The 14,029-nt window shown below is 34.8% G+C and overlaps 2 protein-coding genes and 1 non-coding gene across 6 annotated transcripts; 2 read left to right on the forward strand and 1 right to left on the reverse strand.

The window, feature by feature from the left end:
- Window positions 1-461: 461 nt before the first annotated feature.
- LOC110664243 (probable serine/threonine-protein phosphatase 2A regulatory subunit B'' subunit TON2) lies at window positions 462-5,921 on the forward strand. Its single transcript, XM_021823851.2, has 12 exons — window positions 462-842; window positions 1,209-1,300; window positions 1,499-1,561; window positions 1,652-1,750; window positions 1,837-1,995; window positions 2,145-2,216; window positions 2,367-2,499; window positions 3,120-3,184; window positions 3,510-3,585; window positions 3,761-3,862; window positions 4,669-4,861; window positions 5,468-5,921. The coding sequence occupies exons 1-12, from the start codon at window positions 704-706 to the stop codon at window positions 5,703-5,705; spliced, it is 1,431 nt and encodes a 476-aa protein (XP_021679543.1). The 5' UTR covers window positions 462-703; the 3' UTR covers window positions 5,706-5,921.
- On the forward strand, window positions 5,295-5,411 carry LOC131179799 (small nucleolar RNA snoR104). Its single transcript, XR_009148685.1, has one exon. It is a non-coding gene; the product is annotated as a small nucleolar RNA snoR104 (small nucleolar RNA).
- Window positions 5,922-7,982: 2,061 nt separating the features above from the next.
- On the reverse strand, window positions 7,983-13,871 carry LOC110664244 (acyl-CoA-binding domain-containing protein 6). 4 transcript variants are annotated; one of them, XM_021823854.2, is made up of 18 exons: window positions 13,738-13,830; window positions 13,613-13,628; window positions 13,325-13,445; window positions 13,006-13,087; window positions 12,767-12,919; window positions 12,596-12,673; window positions 12,259-12,363; window positions 11,646-11,712; window positions 11,493-11,554; window positions 11,121-11,260; window positions 10,908-11,034; window positions 10,689-10,803; window positions 10,244-10,332; window positions 9,909-9,992; window positions 9,491-9,835; window positions 8,480-8,995; window positions 8,337-8,396; window positions 7,983-8,244 (listed from the first exon to the last, which is right to left on the reverse strand). In XM_021823854.2, the coding sequence occupies exons 3-18, from the start codon at window positions 13,360-13,362 to the stop codon at window positions 8,164-8,166; spliced, it is 2,142 nt and encodes a 713-aa protein (XP_021679546.2). In that variant the 5' UTR covers window positions 13,363-13,445; window positions 13,613-13,628; window positions 13,738-13,830; the 3' UTR covers window positions 7,983-8,163. The 4 variants fall into 4 exon arrangements, with proteins under 4 accessions (XP_021679546.2, XP_058000981.1, XP_058000979.1 ...); XM_058144998.1 differs by lacking the exon at window positions 13,613-13,628 and having other exon boundaries at window positions 13,738-13,871; XM_058144996.1 differs by having other exon boundaries at window positions 13,613-13,835.
- Window positions 13,872-14,029: the final 158 nt, after the last annotated feature.

Consider the following 14,029-nt stretch of genomic DNA (forward strand, 5'->3'; position numbering starts at 1 on the left):
TCCCTGTAAATGCTTTTAACAAAATTCTTAAAGGAAAGGATTTATTTATTTATTTTGCCAAATATTGAGAATTAAATAGTAGTTTAATTAAAAATGATAATATTTATATATATATTTAATGAAAAAAATATACCTTTTAAATGAACGAATTAAATAATTAACAGATTTAAAATATATTAACCAAGTTGTTTAATGTTTAAAATTAGATATTAATTTTTTAATTATATTAAATTTTAAAGACTAAATACTTATTTAATATTGAGATTGAAATATTAAATTTATTTTACTATTTTAATATTTTTATTATTTTAAATTATTTTTAATATTTTCAATTTATATATTTAAAAATATAATCTTCTCAGCAACAATTTTCAGTAGTAATATCCCCTCCCATTGCAAGTCTTATGAGAGGTTGGGGAGCTAACCATTATTTCTATAAAGTTACTTGGTCTAACTCGAATTTAGAAAACCTTGGGAAGGTAACTGAAATTTAGGCAAAAGTTGTTACAGGACACAGCAAAAACGCTTTTTGTAAAAATTTCCCCATTTTTCACAGAAGCTCGTAGATCAAAGGGTTTTGGCTTTTCACTCAGTAATGGCTCTAGTTCTAGGTTTTTTAGTCTCCGATTCGAAGCTGTAATTGAACTTTGAAGTCTGAACTCGCTTGATTCGACTCTGTTAAATCGGATTTGTGGACTTAGCTATGTACAGTGGGTCAAGCGATGGCGAGAGCCACGAGGCCGCGCAGAGGAAGATCCCGCCGGCCTCTTCCATGCCTTGGGTTCGCAATCTCCGCCGGTACATCGGATCCGGTGCTGGTCTGGGATCCGAAGCCCTAATGGGTATGTTTTCTCTCACTCGCATTTTGGTGTCAATTACTTACCAATTTCATTTACTTTTCCGTTTCCAAGCGAATTTGGTTCTCCTATAATATTTTCTATTTATTGTTTGTGTCTTTGTCATCCACATCGTAATATATATGAAAAGCAAAATTATTGTTCTAATTGTGATAATATAATCAATAAGAAACGCATTTTAACCAATTTGGAGCTTTTGAATATGTTGTATTGGCTGCCATTTACGTGCAATTGCTGCATTGTTAATGGGCTGCATATGAAGTGAGACTTTACACTTAATTCTTATGGCAGTACTTAGATTTCATTCTCAGCATGTAACCAAGTTTTTGGTTTTTTTTGGCCCTCTTGTAGAGCTCGAGACAAAGAGGATATTGCTTGATATTTTCAAAGAGAAGCAACAAAAAAGTGCTGAAGCTGGCACAATACCAAGTTTTTATAAGAAGGCATGTAGTAGAATTCTGGTTGTTTTGTTAACTTTTTTTTTTTTGGCAAATTTTCAGGGGCATATATAAAAGCTGTATTCTTTGATTTGTTAGGCAAAGATGCAAAGGCTAATAGGGATTTTTTGGGTGTTTCTTTTACAATCTTGTAGTGTGTGCTCATTTTCTTCCTTTTACATTTTTTGTGCTTTCTTTGTTTAGAAACCTGAAGAAGGATCAATCAGTCACAGGGTCCAAAGATTGGCAAAATATCGGTTTTTAAATGTAATATCTATTCTCCTTCCTTACCTGCTCACCTCTGTTATTTCTCTTTGCTTTTTGTTTTCTTTTGACATTGTAAGCTCATTTTTGCAGAAGCAATCAGATCTTTTGCTTAATGCTGATGACCTGGATGCAATGTGGGTTTGCTTGAGAGAAAACTGTGTTATTGATGATGCTACTGGTGCAGAAAAGGTCTGTGAGAATTGCAGTGTCAATATGCATCATTAATTTTAACCTTCTAAAGATGCTAACAGATATACTACTCTTTCATATTATAGATGAATTATGAAGATTTTTGCCACATAGCCTCAGTATGTACAGAACAAATAGGCCCCAAATGTCGACGGTTTTTTAGCCCTTCTAATTTCATGAAGTTTGAGAAAGATGAATCTGGAAGAATTGCCATTTTGCCCTTTTACCTTTATGTGATGCGCACAGTGAGTATAGCCTTTTGATGTTTACCTTTTCTCCACAGAATTCTTTCGGTTAGCCTAAATTATCATTCATGTATAAATGGTTTTATCTATTTTTTTTTTTTTTTTAAGTTCATTGTCATGATTTCCGCTTATTGTTCATTGTTGTTTAGGTTTCACTTACCCAGGCCAGAATAGATATGAGTGAACTTGATGAGGATTCAGATGGTTTCCTCCAGCCTCATGTATGGAGCTGATGCATCTTTGCGCCTTTGTACATTGCAAATTGGATAAATGATCTTCCTACCGTTTAGATATCTTCATTGGCGATGTGCATTCATCTGGTGCAACCTTAGTTATCTCATGTATAAGCTAATTATTTTGTTCTTTATCAGGAAATGGAGGCTTATATACGAGGTCTTATTCCTAATTTAGCACAACTACGCGATATGCCTGCACAATTTGTTCAGATGTACTGTCGCATAGCTGCACACAAATTCTTCTTCTTCTGTGATCCTCATAGGCGAGGTTTGCTCTACTTTTCAATTAGGAATAATGCAGTACTGATTTAGAGTATGATTTCAGTAATCAAATAGTGAGCCAGTCATTGAATGTGTGCTTTCTCTTTCAATGTTCAAATTTTAGGGGTAGTTACTTGTGTTCCATGGTGTTGTTGTATTGGAACCTGTGGATTATTTTAGATGTTTCTCTACTATGTGAACTGTGAATGCTAGGTTGGATTTCAAATTTTTTTGGAATTCTTATTTTGTGGGCAGAAGGGGAATTTGTGTTTGATGAAGAATTCAAGTATTTAGGTATTGGGTCACATTTGATGAACATGTCACTGGTTGGTGATGGCTTAGAGTGGTATTAGACTAATAGATTTGTGAGAGTAAGTTGATAGTTGTGGTTGAAAGGGAATGACACGCTTAACAATCTGCCTTTGGAAGACATTAGTCTGAGGTATGAGGATAAGGATCCTCTATCTTGATGATGGAGGAGAAAGGAAGATAATTTAATGTTCTGATTTGTTTACTTTGCCTTTATTTTTTATTTTTGGTTTCTAATTTTACTTTTACATAGTATTTTTCATTCCTAATTGTGGTGATGAAAAATAATTGAAACTTGAAGTTTGGTTTTGCTTACAGGGAAGGCCTGCATAAAGAAGGTGCTCCTTAGTAATTGTCTTCAGGAACTAATGGAATTGCACCAGGTAAATTTCACTTATATTTTGTGAAATTATTATTTCATGAGTAGACCGTCCATTAATTTCAGGCGTTATTGTTTGTGTTTCCTTCTGTGACACAAAGATATTTTGCTAGAATCCCCTTTTCTGGTTCTTTTCTGTGTTTTCTTTTCTTCTTTGCAACTTTATGGCTTTGCTGATGTATAAGAAGCTGGCTGAGAACACTTTGTAGTCTGCGTTTCTACTTTGTTTAGCTTATTAAGTTCAAAACATTGAAGTGGATCAATAGTGATAGTGCTATTAGATTCTAAATTGATGCTAATTATTTTATTGTAACCTGTCCTTGTACTAGGAAAGTGAGGAAGAAGTCACTGACACTGAACAAGCTGAAAATTGGTTTTCTTTGACATCTGCACAACGCATATGTGGTGAGGACTACAAAATATTTTCCTTTATGTACTTACTGTCTTTTGTTTTTACCTTCTTCATTTAAGTTGAAGTCTAAAATTAGTTCTTATGCCACTGGTTTTTGTATTTTAGTCTCTCTCTCTCTCTCTCTCTCTCTCTCTCTCTCTCTCTCTAAGTAATCTTCATTTTCTGTAGATATGTTTCTTGCACTTGATAAAGATATGAATGGAACGTTGAGCAAGCAAGAGCTTCGAGAATATGCAGAGGGTACACTCACTGAAATTTTTATTGAAAGAGGTAGGATTTTTAAAATTGTTTTTAGTATATACTCTATTATATTATAATTCGTTTACCATGACAGAATCATCTCTTTTTTTTTTTTTAATTTTTTTTGCTGATTACTTGAAATCTGATTTGCTATAACATCTGTTGTAAGTATTAGCGCAGATTTTGTTGCACTAGTCTTGGTGTGATTCTAATCTGACACTACAATTGCTTTATGTTCAAGCTTCAAAGAGTTCATCTCATATAGAACTGTGCAGTTTGAGCTTCTGTTTATGGATTATGGAGTAACTTCGTCCAAAACAATTATGTAGGCATCCATAGTAAGATAATATCTTCTATCGAGACAAATAACCATATAACTACTGCATATCATTAATGCTGTCGTAAAATGGAGTAACATATATTGGTTTCTCTTCTTTGGTATTATGATTATTTACTCTTTACTATCTTGGTTGTAAGGTTTTGTTAGCGTATTCACATCATGCTTTCTTTTATTCGAGTTTATGTTTTTAAATACTTAATTGAGTTTCTCTGTTCACAAAATAGGTCCATTTGAAAATGAGATGTTACTTCTAAGTTTTGTGGTCGACCTAGTGGTGTGGTGCAATAATTCATTTCCTATGAATTTGCTATACTGAAACATCTCATATTTGCAGGGTGTACTAACGCCATTTCATTAAATTTCAATTCCAGTGCTTTTTCTGCATGTTTGTTGCAATTCTTTGCATTGAGTAGATGCCTTCCCTCTCACTGGTATATTGATTTTTTTCTTAAGATTTTCATCATAAGTCACTTTGTGTTTGTTATGTTTGTTATAGTGTTTGATGAGCATGTCCGTCGTGGCAAAAGTGGAGGAGGAAATGCACGGGAGATGGACTTTGAAAGTTTTCTCGACTTTGTGCTGGCCCTAGAAAACAAGGATACTCCAGAAGGTTTAACATATTTGTTCCGTTGTCTTGATCTTCATGGACGGGGATACCTAACAACAGCTGATATCCACTCTCTTTTCAGGTTTGCACCATTTTTTTGTCTTGATACCTTTGTCTCAATTTTTTTTCTCATTTGCTTTAGCTGCTACATGTGAAGCGTAGACATGTAGCAGGCATACGGAGGTAGTTTGATCATGTGAAGCGTAGATATATAGAGGCTCCAGTTAAACAAATAGAGTATATTAGGTTAGAGGATAGAAAGAAAAGAAGGGGTAGACCTAAACTGACATGGAGGAGAGTAGTACAATATGATATAGAAGTATTACACATTTCCGAGGATTTAACTCAAAATCGTTTAGAGTAGAGAAAGAGAATCCATATAGCTGATCCCAAATTTTTGGGATAAAGGCTTAGTTGAGTTTAGTTGCTTTAGTTGCTACAAGCAAATTTACAAAAAATCGCCTTCTCATTCTGAGCCACTGTGAAAAATTAAAAGCTGCTATGGAAGTAGAGAAGGGGAGCATCTGAAAACTGAGATGCTGCCTGATACAATCTTCCTAGAGAAAACTCTGTAGTTTCCTGCTTGTAGTACTTGAGCAAGTCCTGCAAGTCTCAAATCTTCAGAGATAGATTAGACTTGAGATTAAAATTAGTAGTAGCCTAATGATTACCCTTCCCTTCTTAACAGAGATGTGCACCAGAAATGGATTGAAGGTGGAAACTACGAGTTGTGCATCGAAGATGTTAGGGATGAAATCTGGGATATGGTTAAGCCAACTGACCCACTCAAGATTACACTGTCTGATTTGCTATCTTGTAAGCAGGGTGGGACTGTTGCCAGCATGCTTATCGATGTGCGAGGTTTCTGGGCACATGATAATAGAGAAAATCTTCTCCAAGAAGAGGAAGAACCAGAAGAAGAATGATGGCGTTTCATGTGCTAACACTGAACAGGTTTCTTAACATCTGTCTTACACTCTCACATGTATGATTTCATTTTGGCGTGTGGCTGTATCTTGCCATGTGATGTAAAAGAAGATAATAGAAATTGATACATGCTAATGATAAATGGCTCCTGTAATAGAGTTGTTTGTAAGTTGCTCCATTTTTAATCACATTCCCCTTTGATAAGATTCCACTAACACCTTGCATTAGGCTTGATAAATTGATTGGGTTACCTTTTCGCAGTCGAAGCCCTTATTTGTTAGTTATTGTGATCATCTGCAGTTTCAAGAGGAAGGAGAATACGAGAAATATGGATCATGTTTTAGGTAGATGTGCATATGAGGAATGCTGCCCACTCTCTAATAACAGTTACTACACTTGCTATATTATTGGTATACATCATCGATGATTGTGAGCTAATAATATAACAAACGTTAAAAGTGATTGTTATTGGAGATGGTGGCTAGCATTTCTCAAATGCATACATGAAATGACAAATTCACTATAAAATAACAATTAAATTATAATGGGCTTGTAAAATTCAGTTTTATTTGTGTTTAAAATATATATTTTTAATCTTTTCAAAAGAAAAAAATTTATATATTTTTTTAATTATAATTACTTTTTCTTGCCTCAACTGGTTTTTTATGATTAGTTTGTCATATCATATAATGTATTAATTTTACATGGAATAGATAGAATGTGTGGGGTATGATATAATTACTTGTCACCGTTAGGGCAGTATTGTCAAGAAAAATATATTAATTAAAATTATTAAAATAATAAGAATATTAATATGATAAAATAATTTTTTAAATTGCTTTTTTCAATTATTTATAAAATAATATTATTTAAAAGTATTTTTTTTATTCTAGATATCAATGTTAATTGTCAAATGGAACTTTAAAAATCAGTAAATTAATGTCCATTAAATTCTTTTTTTTTTTAATTTTATTATGTGAAAAGCACATTTATAATTTTAATGCAAAGAAGAGAGTAAAATTATATATAAAATTTTCTTGTGAAAAATATATAGTATCTTTTTATGCATGTGTTTTCTTTTTTAACAAAATGTTATAACAATATGCGTATGAGTTTTTGGTTTATTGAATGTTTCAATAAAAAATGTTTATAAAATATGCTGTCCTGAGATTTTTTTTTTTTTTTTTTTAAGCATCCTCTTCTGAGAGTTTACAATAAAAAGGGAAAAAAATTTGATGATGATAATAAAATAAAATATAAAACAATTTAAAATGACATGACCGTTAAATTAGACATTGTGCAAAGATTCAGGAAACGGAGGCCTACTACTCACTGTTTCTCTCCCTTCCTGAGGTCAATCGAAATCAATCTCAATCTCTCTCTCTCTCTCTCAATCATGGCAGACCAGAGCACAAACCCTTCAATCATGGCGCCTAAAGCCACCACTTCCACTTCACCAGATAGCAGAAACACCAACGCACAAGCTCCTTTTGAAGCAATGGCTCAACGAAGAGACCCAAATGAATTCTGTCCATAAAGAGATCACAGAGCTATATATCTTTTTCTTCCTCTTCCACTCCAGTGCCTTGCTCCTTCTCTTCAATGCCTCCTCCAAAGACCCACCTGGAACTAGTGCTTCCTCCTGCAAGAGATCACGGATCCCATCATTGTGTTCTCTTTTGTGTTCTCTGGGGATAACCTGGGCTGTTCGATATAAAATTGATGAAGAACTCCACTTGGAGAAGTTGTTGGAGAGAGAGAAAGAGGATGGGAAGTTGTTGTCCAAGTCGAAATTGAGAAAGGTTCAAAAGATCCTGATTCTTGCAGTGTGACCGAGAAATCGCACCAGCTCTGCTCCAGAATAAGGTGGTCCAAGGCAAAAACTTATCATCAGAATCTTAGGATAAAAAACCCCAGATACTGATGTAAAGGGAAACCTGGCATCGTAATATCTTACATATTTCTGAATCGCAAACTGTAGAAGAAAATCATAAATTGCGACAGCAATGTGGAGCCTTGATTACGATTCCCAAAAGTATGTTAGCTGATAAATGCTAAAAAATGATTCGGATAAAATGGGATTTTATGTGTGCTTGTGATATGAGGTTCTAGCTATGAGATGTTTTGCTTGTATCATAAAAAATATTGCTGCAAAGGGGAAGGACAGACTGATTGGGTTTCACAACTCTCAAGGATCCAGGGACGCTTGGAGCTCTTGGATAATGGTGTAAAACTAGCCAGATATATACATATATATATACATATATAAAGGAAACTTGTGAGAATTTGTCAAATAGACTGGCATCTGATGAATGTTAATATTGCAACGAAAAACTTGTACAACAGCGTGACTTGCATCAAAATAAGGCCATTCAGATGGATGGCAATTTTCAGACCATTCCTACCATATCTGTTCTTGTACAGCATTTCGTTGCCCAACATATATTTTTTCACTTGCTAGACATTGAATTGTTTCCTAGGGGTGGGAACTCGATTTTCCATGGATTGCAATCTTTGTTTGAGATGGAAAACTTCAACCTGCAGGATATATTACTTCTTAAGATTAAGAATACTCTGTTAAAAATGGCTATTTTTCTTACTTCCTTTGGTATTTGGCATATAGTGATTACCTGTAGTTGGAATGCTCTAGCCCTTTCCCCTGCGAGGACTCCCCTAGTAGAATGTAGTTCCTACATAAATATATGATTGGTCAGACTATGATCAACAAATCAATCTTAATATTGCCCATAGGAAACTGCATAACATAAAATACCTTCTGTGTATCATCCAAAACTGCCTTAAGGAAAGCCAACTCATGCTCAAGCCTTACATTGTCAGAATGGACAATATTTGACAAGCTGTTGGCCTCTTCTTGTGCTAGCTCTACACCAGCTAGCTTCTCTTTTAGCAACTCCATCTCCCTTCGTGTGTCTGCCAACTTTTTCTCCATATCTTGTTTACTCTTCATAACAGAGGATAGATTTTTCTCTGCAGCATCTCGACTTGACAATGCAGCAGCCAGTTGTCCCTCCAGTATCCCATTCTTTCGTATTAGTGCAGTTATTTTTGTTTCATATAATTGATATACACTTGAATGGCCTCCTGTTATACCGTCAGTTTCTGGTACTAATACATCCGGATTATCAAGTAGATGGTTTCCAATTCCTTGATTCTGGGAATTCAAATTTTCATACTCAAACACATGAGAATTCTCCTCCGCAATAATTTTACCTATTGACACGTTAGTCTGAATTGACATATCAGGTTGACTTGTTTGGTGTCCCATTGCCTGAAAAAAAAATATCATGTTTATATTAACATAAAATATAAACGTCTCACTGTGAATTTATGTTCCAACATGGAAAAATTACAATTTTACATTTATGTCTTTTCGTTTGTTTATCCACAAATTAGCAGTAAGCTTGCCAAATAGCTGTTGTAGAAAAAATAGCATGTTAATAATGATGAATTGTAAGATTAGAATTGGACCAATCACTGCAAGGGATGTAGAACTGCAAAAAGAATTTTAGGAATCCAGAATTTAGGTCTAGAACTTAGAAATCATTGCATCTCTAATAAGGGTTGAAATTTGACCATGAATACACTCTTCTCTAGTGACACAAGCTGCTATGTAATGATCTCTTAATTTTTCATTGTAAATAACCAGAATACTGAATTTCAGTTTCATCAATTAAAAACTGAGCTTATTATATTAATATGCTAGATTTCATATAACACTAAGAATTAGTGATGACCGTTAAATTGGTGAGAACCATCAACTTACCATAGATGAAAATGTTCCATCTTCTGAATTCTTTGCCATCTTAACAGCTGTGTTATGTTCTTCCTCGTGAAATTGCTTGTGCAGTGAGACACTGCCAGAAACAGAATATGGATCAAAAAGTGTCTCTGACAAAGATTTTCTACCAGAAACATGCTGCTCAACTGCAGATGCCAAAATTTGTCTTGCAAGGGATTCGTCTGAACGCTGGGAAGAACCAGTACTGAGTTGTGCACCCAGCCCCATGGATGATGACCGTTTTCCAAACAACATAGGGTCAGGACCTTTACTAGCAACAGATTTTCGACTCATGGATGATTCATTCTTATCCATACCCATAACTTCAACCTGTAATGCAATGTAAAACAAAATTAACAGTTTAGAAAAATAGCTCTTGAAAAATGTGATTTCAGCCTCCAACCTGATTTGATGGCTCCTTTTTGGATCCTCCAAATGCAACTAGAAAATCCTTTTCCTTGTGTTGCACAAGCACCATGCTAAATCCCTGAGAGTGAAACAAGTGTTTTAGGCAGACAAATACAGTTAAAAAAAAAAACAGAGCAAGAAGAAATAAACATGTGGCCATGCTGCCTACAAAATACAGGACAGCATAAATTGAAGTCTAAATCTACGAAGCCATAGTATTCAAACAAGTTTCAGCTACAAAAAAAAAATCAAATAAATTGTTTACATCAACCATTTCTCAGCAAATTAGTCCCCTAGCTTACACTATCATATATGCAGGGTAAGGATCACCTTGTTCGTCGTGATAGAAGATGGGGATGCTGCAAAGGCTACAGACCACTCCACTTTCAAAATATCAAAAACCAAAGTTTCCGAGTGTCCTGCAGGTACAAGGAGATAAGGTTTCAACAGCATGCAACTGCATGGCTGTGTGACAAAATGTTTGAAGAATAGACCAATAATGTGTCCATGAATTGATAATGAAAAAGCAAAATATCTTTAAGGCATGTAGAAGGTTTCAAACACTGAACAAGGACTTCAGCTTAACGGCTACAAGATCACAAACTAGCTATTAATTATGCACCAACATGGACTTGACATAGAGAAACAAGAAAACTCATTCATGTAATGCAATATGAGAGAAATTGGATATCCTTTTTCTTTGAGCTAAAGTTGCAAAATATTAAAAACAGGTCAGAAATGATGAAGCATGTGCTTATTAGCTCATGCGGCATACGTTTTTTTCGGCTACCACCTCCTGCTATGTACCATTTAGTTCCACATAAAACTCCACAACAACCAGCCCTAGGAGATGGATGGAAACCTCGTATCTTTATTCTTGACCAACCCATCTGAGGAAAAGAAATAGAATATAAGATGCAACAATTAATATGAAGTTGCTTTTATCTGGCCATAAAATAGTTAACATGGCAATATTAAGAATGAATTTAAGCACCGTTTCAAAGTCAAGTGAATACAAGTCATTCAAAGTCCGTGACTTTGATGCTCCTCCAAATATAAGTAGCATTTTATCATCACAAAGAGCAGCCAAATGGTTGGATCTTGGAGATGGTGCTGTTCCTCTGCACACACAAGGGAATGCTAATTGAAAACCTAAATGCATATCTCCATCATGTAGAGCAGAGTACATGCAGCAAAATCAACTCACGTGCAATGTAAAGGGAGCCATGTTAAAGACTTCAGATCAAACATATGTAGATCATTTAATTTTCTCCTTTTAGCATCTTCACCCCCAAATAAAATTAAAGCATAGCTTGCCCTGACAGCTGTATGACCACTGCGAGCAACCTGTAATGCATATGTAATGTCTCATCAGGAAGCATGCTTCTATTTTTAAAGCCCACTTATTCACACATTAAGTTCAGAGTTTTGTAACAGAAACAACCAGATCAGATTGTCAATTCAAACAATAGAGTGATATAACAATGATAGCAAAAAGCCACTGTTATTAAATTTTTTGATAAAAACACTTTGAATAGGAATTTTCGCTGCAGTATCAGATAGGCTGCTGTGATGGTACCGGCACATCTCCCTTTGCTTCCAAAAGTGACCAACACTCTGTTTCTGTGTCAAATGCCCACACTGAAAGCCAAAAAGAGAATTGGAGTAATTTCAAATCATCCAGGAGCACAAATACATGGCAATATGAGTGTGACAAACGCAAAAATCCAACCTGAAATTCTATCACTTGCAGGATCTGTTTTTCCTCCAATTAGAAGTGCCTTCTTCCCCCATGAAACCTAGCCAACAGTTATGGCAGAGCATTTTAAGCAACCAGCATAACAAAAGTATAGACCACCTCAACTAATTATAAATTATTCTTGATTAAGGAAAAACAGCACATGATGCACAAGAAACTCATACCATATCCATGCAACAGGAACAATATCCTTTCCTTCCCAATTTCACTCTATCAATATGTCATTTGCAACTTTTGCATTTTATCAAGTATCAAATACAGGTTGTTTCTTTTTCTAATTCCCTTCAGGTTTTCTATTATAGTTTAATACACCACCTTCAAAACTTGGTGTAAAACATAACTTTTATTTTCTTGCCTGAATCTGTAGTGCAAAATATCCCTTTGCAACTAAATGTAACAACTGAGTTAACTTTTTTAATTGACATTGTTGTGAAAATAATTAAGCAACCAAACTTCTCATTCACGTAAAATGCACCATCAAATATCTTGAACTTGAAATACCCTACATCAAATCATATAGGCCAACATTGAAGCACATAATACGCAATAATGCAGTGGAAGAGAACTGGCGCCTAATTGACAGTACCAGACAATGGCCCTTGCATGCAGGGATCTTTAGCGGCAGGCTGCTCGGTGACAAGTAAAGCTTCGATGAAATTGCAGTCCAGGTAAATTGGTCAAAATTAAGCACCTAAACGAGAAATGAAAAAGACTGCATTAACTCCAACAGTACGGCTATAGACTTGAGAGAAATTTGAGAAACTCTCAAGTGAAATATTCAAATGATCACTCTCAAATGTGTTCATCACTTTTAAACAACTAAATTGCCCAGTAATGCAATGTAAAGTAAGATTTCCCTTTCTTTATTCATAATGTGGTAAAAAACACTAAAAACAAATGGAATATGAAGAAAGGCTCTTTACCTGTACATCATCTAACAATCCACTTCCAGACTCACCACCAACCACAATCATCTTGTCACCAATCACAGTCGCAGCATGCTATTTAAGAAGGGGAAAAGAGTTTTCACTTCAACCAGGATAGCATATGCATAAGAAGATATCAATAGACCATAAACATCAATCACTTCTTACATTGGATCGAGGCGCTGGTTTGTCCCCAGATATAGACAACACCATCCAGTTCTCAGAGTTTCCTGATGTAGAGTTATTAATATCAGGTGGACCAGATGAACACTGACAATCGAGCTCATCAGAATGACTAATTGTAGGGGCAACACCTTCACTCTAAAGGGGTTGAAATTTTGAAGTGCTTAGCACAATGCATACGAACCCATTAATGCCATGACAATCAAACAAGTTAGAAGCCTTACATTGGGATTGTTAATTCGTTTCTGCGGTCTAATAGGACTTCTAGTTACAAGTGTTGCATCCGAGAGTTGTACCTTCTTCACTCTGACAGAAAACAGCATTGGCATCCAAATTTGGAAACATTACATTACCATCAGAATCTAAATTTTTGGAGAAAATTCAATTCAATTACCAGCATAATATCCAGCAGTCAATTTACAAGCTTAACTAAAACTTCATCTACCTATCAACACATTTACCAAGTTTTTGGACAAAATGAGGAAAAACCCAAAAATAAACAGGCGTCAACCATAGCTAAACTCAAAGTTAGAAAAAACTGACCTGCCGAGTTTCATGCGTCTACGAGAGAAACCAAACATTTTGCTTGAATTAGAAGTTCAACACTTTAAAACACGTTCTCTACCAGAAAGCCACCAGTTATCAAGTTGCTTTGAACAAAACCCTAAAATTTTCAGCAATGCAACCAAAAAATTATCAAGAAAAGCCCAAAGAAGCATAATCAAGAACCCAAAACATATTGTCAAAAAAGTTCTATAAACAGTTACAAACAGAAGAACAGACAAGCTAATACACACACACACACACACACACAATGGGTCAGGAACCTACCTATGAAAAAAGACATCTGACAGAAAACAACAGTGGACAATGTAGGTTTCTGAGAAAACAAAACTAGTGAAGAAGTTGAAAAAGAAAGTAGCAGCAAGTACTACAAGTGAAAAGTAACACATTACAATGGAATCCCTGGTCCAAGAAAAAGCTGGTCAAGTGAAAGAGCTGGTGCTTTCTTCTAGTGAGCTGTAACTGAAGAGAGAGAGAGATAGAGATTGTCCTTCGGTGAATTCTGGTTGAGACTTTAGGATAAATAGGGAGAGATATTTGCTTAGTTTTCTTTATTTTTTTTAATTATTTTTAAAATTATATAATTCCATTACTTTTTAATTTTTGAATTATTTAATTTTTATAATAATAATTTATTTCTTTTAAAATATTAATTAATAAAAATTTTGATTTAAATTAAATGAA

This window comes from Hevea brasiliensis, chromosome 4 (assembly GCF_030052815.1).
Source record: "Hevea brasiliensis isolate MT/VB/25A 57/8 chromosome 4, ASM3005281v1, whole genome shotgun sequence".
Taxonomy (NCBI): Eukaryota; Viridiplantae; Streptophyta; class Magnoliopsida; order Malpighiales; family Euphorbiaceae; genus Hevea; species Hevea brasiliensis.